The 8,575-nt window shown below is 36.0% G+C and overlaps 1 protein-coding gene and 2 long non-coding RNA genes across 3 annotated transcripts; all 3 read right to left on the minus strand.

The window, feature by feature from the left end:
- Positions 1–165: 165 nt before the first annotated feature.
- Positions 166–1,161, minus strand: LOC135795176 (uncharacterized). Its single transcript, XM_065306760.1, has 4 exons — positions 1,017–1,161; positions 882–964; positions 562–819; positions 166–506 (listed from the first exon to the last, which is right to left on the minus strand). The coding sequence occupies exons 1-3, from the start codon at positions 1,121–1,123 to the stop codon at positions 593–595; spliced, it is 417 nt and encodes a 138-aa protein (XP_065162832.1). The 5' UTR covers positions 1,124–1,161; the 3' UTR covers positions 166–506; positions 562–592.
- Positions 1,162–6,322: 5,161 nt separating this feature from the next.
- LOC135793932 (uncharacterized) lies at positions 6,323–7,403 on the minus strand. Its single transcript, XR_010548748.1, has 3 exons — positions 7,246–7,403; positions 6,652–7,190; positions 6,323–6,591 (listed from the first exon to the last, which is right to left on the minus strand). It is a non-coding gene; the product is annotated as an uncharacterized lncRNA (long non-coding RNA).
- Positions 7,404–7,880: 477 nt separating this feature from the next.
- LOC135795902 (uncharacterized) lies at positions 7,881–8,572 on the minus strand. The gene is made up of 4 exons (XR_010549178.1): positions 8,434–8,572; positions 8,230–8,356; positions 8,089–8,181; positions 7,881–8,025 (listed from the first exon to the last, which is right to left on the minus strand). It is a non-coding gene; the product is annotated as an uncharacterized lncRNA (long non-coding RNA).
- Between the last annotated feature and the right edge of the window lie 3 nt (positions 8,573–8,575).

Here is an 8,575-nt window from a genome sequence, read left to right on the forward strand (position 1 = left end):
GCTGAACAAGTACAAGTTCCAATATGGTGCAGCCGTGAGCCAAGATCATTTTCTGATGAGGCATCAGACTCATCTCAAACGCCTTCAGTTCACTGCGCTGTACATGTAAATCGTGATACATCTTCTCAATGATGTTGCTCAGCTCCATTGAATGGGTACGCTCGTCATTGTAGAATCTCGCGAGCAATCTGCTGCGCTGTTTTCCGGGAGATGAGAGCAACGTGCAGGTAACTGCTCTACGCAGCGCTGCATAGCGATACTCATCGCTGATATTTTCGCCAGCTAGATCATTGAAGTGTTGTGCAGCATCAATAAACCTATGCTGGAAGTCAAGCACGCATGCATAGCCCACCTTAAAATCCAAATGTAGATCCTCGTCCTCAGCATCTACCTGTTCCAACGCCGCGCGATTAATATAAGTCTCCGCTTGATCTACCTTGTTGATTTCAAGACTGAAGCGGCTCAATCTTAAATAAGTTCCTAATTTGTAATCCGCTGAGAATTGCCTACAGGTGGAAAATCAATTGGTATTATCTAACATAATTAATCTACAAAACTTACCCGTGAAGACCCGAATCTAGTTGAATTTCCTTCAAAACTTGAATAGCCTGTGCCCACTTCCTTCCAATTCATAAATATTTGCCAGGAGTTGTCTGATCATAGCCAACTGCTCTGCAAAAGGCAGTTCTCGTGGTAACAATTTACTGTAGGTATATATTGCCACTGGTTTTGTAACACTATGGTCCAAAGCAGTCACTTTGTAAACGAAATGTTCAATCATCATTGTTGAATCCTCCAAAGGCAAGTCGTGCTCTACAACTAATCAAACAGCAGCAAACTAATATAATTAACTGCAACTGCAAATGTTTGTATAAACATACGTGCATTTAAGTACATTATTAGTCCTGCTACAAGCTCGTCTTCAGTAAACATTAGCAACATTACATCACACAGAAAATAATATCTAAAATGAATAATTATTATTCTTAAATAAGTTATACTGATTGTTAACATACCCAAGTTCCAGATTTTGTGTATCAATGTCCAGATTAGCTAGTATCTGCAACTTCTCTTCAATTACGTTGAGATTTATAATTGGTCCGATGTCCCAGATCATATCCATAGCTTAAAAGTTACACCAGCTTTTAATTTGAATTTGCATTTGCTCGGATTCGAGTCGACCGTGTGCTGCCTATCAACCGTGGCGCCCTCTATCCGATCATCGTCAGTTTTTAGTACTACCTACATTTATTTTTAAAAGTGTAGAGATAACTTAGTAATTATTTTTTCAATAATATGATAATTTTGTGAAGACTGTTAGAAAACCGGATCCACAAGGGACTGGAACGGACTGACAATTAAGTTAAACATGAACTGAGGATATGCAACCACATGCACTGGATAGCAGATTGTTAAGCATTAAATATACATAATAGGTACTTAAAAATAAAACTTAATAAAATTGATTACCTGGAAATTATAAACAACAAAACCAAATTTATTTTATTCCGCAATGCAGTTTTCTATATTTAAATGTTTTGTCAAATACATGCTTGTGATATTTAAAAATGTAAAAGTTTTAATTTTGTATCATAATCCATGGAAATGGAAAATTTTCAAAGTCTTGACTATTCTCTTGACAAATATTTCATAATTTTGGGGTACTTCACCAACTGTCAGCTTATGTTTTCTTCATATTTTGGTCGTGGTTTGGAATAATCTTCTTATTTTTGTCTTCTTGCTTAATTTCTTCGGGATCGACATCAAGGTTGTCTTTCGTTTGTTGCATCGACGCATATTTGCAGCCTTTTACAGATTTTCGTTTATTTTTCGTCGTGCATGATTTTCCTTTCTTGGTATGAGCTTTTGCTTTCTTACAGGATTTCTTCGATGGCTTCCTTTTCTGCTGTGCCGACGATATAAGCAAGTAATTTTTTATCTTTCTGAATATTTTCATAAGCCGCATTTCGGAGCGACTTTTGGCCTTGGTGCTATGCTTCTTGCACTTTGAAATCGTTGCTTTAGATTTTCTAGCACGAGACGTCTTCCGGCAGGCCGAACCCTTGCGTTTTGTGGATTTTGTAGGAGCCATTGTAGGAGTACGAGAAATTTTGTGCGCATTTGCGTTTGACTTTCTAATTTTATTTATAATATCAAAGCCTGCATAGATCTTAATTAGGAATTAGAATTCTGAGCCCTCTACATAACTACATACCTACCTATATTGGAACAAGTGACAAGAAATTAAATTTCCGTTTAAAATCTTGTTTGCCATGGCAAATGTTTTTAATTGTTTTAATCTTTTTAACATAAACAAATAGTGACATTCACATCGTAAATTAATGGTGGTTGGAGATATTATAGTGTACAGTGTTTTGAGAACTTGCAATTGTTATTCTTCAGGTGTACTTTATTATCATCCATGGGAACTCATAAGAAGAAAATACCAATTCTGGTAGACCTCCAGGTCACCGCCGTGTTTGAAAATAGCGATGATGAAACTGACGAAGCGATGAAGGCTTTGATGCGTGAAAGAAATAAATCTGTCAAGGTTGAAACAGTACCATCTCAAGAAACGCTTCGCAGTCTTCAAAGGCGCATTTACATGCAACGAAAACTTGAGAGAAGATTACGCCGGGCCGAAGCGAGAAGAGAAGCTGAAATCATAGCAAAGAGAACGCTGTGTGCAAAGATGCAACCGGACAAACATGGGCCCACAAAGACGAGCATAAAATTATTGTACCAAAAGGTGACCAAATCTCATGTTGCCGCTTTCACCGTAGAATGTACATTGATCGCCAGCTAGCACTTAGGGATGCGGCAAATGCTCAAAAGAAAAATCCGAACAAGACTTGCTAGATAGTATTGACCTGCCCCAAGTTTAGATGACCAGACTTTACCAACGAATGCAAGACAGCTACAACTCAATGCCGATTTTGAAGCTCTTAGTGCTGCTTTTTCGTCTATGTGCCTTGAACAGTTGGCGAAAAGCCAACAGAAGTTGAATTTCCGCCAAATTCGCCAAAAACACGTCGTCGACTTCAAAAATGTATGAACGTGATCAAACATCTACAGGTGATGGCCAAGCTAGAAAGAAATTATCACGACGCAAAAGGCAGAAAAATAGTAAGCTATGTACCTAACTATTACTGCTACATTTGCTTCTATCTTGAAAACATCAGTTGTAACAAGAATAAACGTGCAAATAAATAAAATGTTTTGATTGTAAACACATAGAGCAAGAGCCAGTGACGGCCAGACTTTCGTCATTTTAGGAAAGATGAAATTTTGTCTATGTGTGTCTCCAATACAGGTGAGAACGATTCCCAATTATGAAACCTGGATCGTGGTTCCTTTGACAGTTAACAGCCAACAAAGATGTACAAATGATGACCTCCAATTCGTTATTTTAGCAAACTCCAATTTTACATATTTTGTTCGTAACATTATTACAACATGCGCTGCTCATTGCCAGACACCCCTAAACTATAATATTTTTTAACTTTTTTACTATCGTTATATTAGGAAAGTTGAATTTGATACACATTATGCAGAGAGCTATGAAACTGTGTTTTCTTTCGCGCCAGACAGTTTGATCGGTTCTATCATCCTGCCAGACGCATTGAAAATGTATAATAGTTTGTTAAATTTTAATTTTTAAACAATTTAACTTTTACTTTTATATATATACATATATATATATATATATATATATTATTATATATATATATATTATATATATATATATATATATATATATATAAATATATATAAAATATTGAAAAATAATATATATATATATATATATAAAAATATTGTCTGGTGTCTGGCTAGGGTTGGAACCATACCAGATGACTGACAATGAGCAGCGCATGTTATAATAATGATACGAACAAAATATGCAAAAACACATGGACAAAATTTCATCTTTCCTAAAATGACGAAAGTCTGGCCGTCACGGTCTCTTAGTCCAACAGTTTTTCTTACATACCTTACAATACCTATTGTTAGTATACGAGTAGTATAAATTATTGATAAAACAATAAGCGATAAGAGTTGAATGGAAAAAATCGATTGAAAATTTGAAATGATGTCCTAAATGTCCTACATATTATTGATTTTTTGCTTGAACTGAAATTATAGGATCTCTGAACAATTCGCCATTAGACATTCTACACAAAAATCTCTAGCAATCACCATGTTCTGTCAACGGGGTTTGCCTGTCAAAGGTAAATGGGTGTGGTTCGTTAGTACAGGTGACGTTTTATTGGTGGACGAATGATACCTCCACTATTGTCGTGTGTTGGCTATCCACCACAGAGCCTTTATGACAATTACATTTCCCTTCTCTTAATAGTTTAAAGATGTTACTTTACAATAAAGATGTTACTTGTTTTAGCCGGATTGGTGATGATGTCAGCGGGGTACTCTTTTCACAATATGCTCATTAGCTTCACAGTTAATACACTTAAACTTCCTTAGCATGAAAGGGCGTTTCAACAAAATATAATCTTTAAATAATTTCTTTATATCTACTGATTATTCCCGTCGCTGAAGGTAGGCAGCAGTTTGCTGTGTTCGAAGATTTGCTGCACGCTAAAATATGCTTTAAAAGAACGTCGTATGTAAAGTTACCATCGAATACTTAACCATATACCTAATAACAGGCACCTATTAATCATAATTATGTTGCTTATCACCTACCTATACCAACAGTTTATTGAATTGCTAATTAAACACCGAACATCTGCTTAAAATCGTAGGTTCTAAGTGTCGAGAAGTTATAAACCGTCTTGCCGAATATGACTACTTATATGTATTCTACTTATATGTAGAAATATAATTTAATTATGCGATAACTTTCGAATTTCTTTGATACTTGCCGCTACATAAATCAAGTAAACTGATTCCGTTTCTCTATGTTTATGTTTATAAACAACATTTTTAATCTGACAAAAGGACGAGTCATTTGCGATCACTTGCAATCTAAAAAAATTGTCAGCGAAATGGATAAGTTAAGGAAGAAGCTTCGTAACGTAAGATTCAGCTATTCGGTAATAGTTTTCATATTATAAATTAGTCGATATATTTTCGCTAGCGTAAGAAGGTTGCTAATAAGTTTATACAAGTGAGTGAGCAATTGTTTGGCAAGACTAAACGCAAACCAGGTCCGCGAAACCCCTCGTGAAACCTCTGGTTCCAACCTCCGTGGGAGTTGTGGAAACTGTCACGAATTCAGCCGGCATAGCCCTTGGGGAATCCGTCCCAGATCCCGCCCTTCGACAGCAGAAACTGACGTACAACCGGAAGACGAGTCGCTTGACCTGAGCGACTCTTCAGTAGCTTCAGGTAGCTACCGTAGATACGAACTTGTTGATGATGAAGCTCTGTATGTCACACCGTGTCCCAGCCACAGAAATGCCACGATTATAAATTATGAACAGGTTGCGGGTTGCAGTTACCAAAAACCGACTCCCCGCTAGAAGATATTTCAATCTCGACAGGCCGGGATAAGGCCCCAAAAACGGTCAGCTTTGCCACCTCTAGCTGAAGACCCGAATGCTACGTATACTTGTTATTTATCGGGACATTCGCATATTAATTACAGGGAGCTTAAAAGCTCGAATTCGAAGAAGAAGTCCACAAAGCAGTTTAAATAAATTGTATTTAAATATATTTAATATTTTTAAACAATAAAATTTTTTAAATTATTCTTGAAATCTTACATTTAGGAACTGTCGGGCTGCCTAGGCAAGCAACGCTTTTGTTTTGTGTAAAAGATTTTTTCTCAATTGTGTGCTATTGATTCAGCGGGATAACGGATAAAATATGAAAATTTTGATTGGGTTGGCCCAAAATCCCAATCAAATGCAAACATATCAACTGTTGTCCGAATTAATATTTCTTAGACTCTAAGCCTTAGAAGGTAAGAGTACTCTACAGCAAGCAGTATTTGCAAAATTCCCAGTTCTTCGTACTCGCGTTTAGATAGAATTCATTATTCGATAATTTTATTAATAAATATCATAGAAATAATTTGGAAATAGTTTTGTCATGTCTTCATGCTTGCAATTGAAATATATCCTTGTGAAAACCATGTCTTTCCTCTTTAAGGAGAATTATCGAGAATATAAAACAATGCTCTCCCTTTCTGCAAAGAAGTGTGACGCATCAAAGTCACAAAATGTTCGCATTTGTTTTCTTTTTATCTTCTCTTTTACAGCAACTGAAATAATATCAATAGATTATTTGAAGTCATTCACAAAACATGCAAAAAAACGCACAAAGTGATTAGAACACTTCTTTTATATTCACCTTATATTATCACTAGTTTAATTTCGGTAATTCTCCTGGCTTCAATACAGTATCATCCGCAGCTACCTCCTGTGGTGCGACTCCCAGTGCAGCCGAACAAACATGACGTTTAGAAATCGCATTTGAAGGAACTTGGCGGGACTTCCGTTGTGGCAAAGCTGTAGTTGTTGGATGTAGATTTTGGCCTGAAAGCAAGCTGCACGCATGGCTCGGATATTACGCAGTACTGCACGCACGTCGATACCGGGGTCCGCTGTTTTGTCAAGGATTATCCATCTGTAATCGCAAATATGACAATTAATAAAAGAAAAAAATATGCGGACAGAATTGATATACATGTCATTTAAGTTATGTTTCTTTTCCAAATGTGTTCTCATTTTCATAATGTCTTTCTCAATGTGAGGACAACCAATAATCGGACAACCATTCCGTATAAATTGGCCAGGTTTAAAATGCTGCAGTACCTCCGCCGGGGTTCTTGCAGGAATACATGGTTGTTTTTCCTCTTTCCGTGAGTTTCTAGCAGTACCTGCTTGACTATGTGAATGTTTACTTTTGTTCCTTGGTCGTAGTATAGATTTAGTAAAACTTAATTGATTTCGTGAATATGAAGGAATAGATTTGTTACTCTGGTATTTTTGTTTTTCATCTTTCTTCTCCAGAAACACGACAGTAGTGTTTAACGGATCCTTCCAACGTGCAATACACCTATTCTGGCCGATAAACTGACTATTATTTGCCTTATGGCCTAGATTTTTGTTTTAGGACACTTCTCTGTTGGCCTCCAGAACTACTTCTTTGTGCTTGGGTATATATACTTTCCTGATCCTGGGAATGTTGAGATCGACTGTTGTGGACCGAGGAACTTTCATTATCTAAAATTTTAAATTTATTTTGCAAAATCAAACTTTGCTAATACAATTATATTACCACTGCATAAATCGATGCACTCAACATTCGATATATCAATGAACACGAGTTGTTTAAGGATAACGACTGGCTTGTGCAAACTTGGCTTTTATCAACATTTGGAGGCTTATTTTCGTCATTATTTGATGCAGTATCTATAACACAATAGAAAATAATAATTTAACACATTGACATCTAAGCGAAATTATTAATTCTAACCTGTATTCATTTTGGCGATGTCTAACCAAGTTCACAACTGAGTGACATTGCGTTATTTTATGTAGGGTATTTCTTTTGTTTATTTGAAAGTACACACAAATCATTGTGAAGTTAGAATTCCAGACAATCATATATTACGTATTATTTTAACTCAATAATAATTTAAAATTTCACATCAATTTCAATAATTTTCGGCAATTTTAGGTTTGTACACACTGAAAATAAAGTCTTTGGAGGAAATTTAAATTCCAAGTTAATTGCTATTTATTAATATCATGAAATAAATATATAATTATTTTATTATTGCAAATAGAATCTTAAGTACAGGGTAAAGTATAGTATTGGGCGTATCTTATTAGAAACAATTGTACAACAAAAACATTATAATTGCATTATGATGATAACAAAGAGCAATAAAACTTATAAACTTTCAGAAACGTTTATATGGTGAATGTAAATCTTGTCGCAGACGTAACCTTGGCATTCCGACAGGGCCTGAACCACCGCCAAGACAACTTTTCGACTTAGGCGCCTTAGATGCAGGAGGTTTCGGGAATGGGCAAGAATTCCGCCTGTAAGTCTCTATAGGTGCCACGGATAATTGTTAATTTGTAAAAAACCATTCTAAATTAGCAATTCACATACCATCATCCGATGCGTCAGTCATTTCTGTATCAACAAGGTCAGCACGACTGGGGATGCTACCGATCTCAGAAAGGCGAAATTCTACTGACATTTCTATTTCGATTTATTAATTGATTTTCTGTACTCACTGAATCAACTTACCATCATCTGAATACTCTACCATTTCAGTTTCAACAAGCGAGCGAATGTTTGGCGTAATTGGGAATCGATACCTTTTGGTATTACAGCGGTGGATTCCTAAAGCAATCATGTTTCGAATCTGCTGGATCTTTTCGAAAAACACAACAATATTAACAATTAAACCACGCGTTCGCAGGCAAAATATGCATAGTCAGGATTTCTTACCAAGATGAATAACTTCAATATGCAAGATTAAATCCAGTACGGTGTTGAATGCGGCTTTACAATCTCGATGAAAACAAGTATTTGGCATATAATCATCCATTTTTATGTTGCACAGTTTTTGCAGCACACGTGCTTTTACCGA

Source organism: Atheta coriaria, unplaced genomic scaffold (genome assembly GCF_025399875.1).
Source record: "Atheta coriaria isolate IRGN ID8LTWV9N9 unplaced genomic scaffold, Caltech_Dcor_3.1 hic_scaffold_1_pilon, whole genome shotgun sequence".
Classification (NCBI taxonomy): Eukaryota; Metazoa; Arthropoda; class Insecta; order Coleoptera; family Staphylinidae; genus Dalotia; species Dalotia coriaria.

Coding starts and splice junctions, on each gene's coding strand:
- LOC135795176 (XM_065306760.1), bottom strand. CDS start 1,123: ATGGATATGATCTGGGACATCGGACCAATTATAAATCTCAACGTAATT. Junction 965..1,016: donor ACACAAAATCTGGAACTTGG/GTATGTTAACAA, acceptor TATTCATTTTAG/ATATTATTTTCTGTGTGATG. Junction 820..881: donor AATAATGTACTTAAATGCAC/GTATGTTTATAC, acceptor CTGTTTGATTAG/TTGTAGAGCACGACTTGCCT.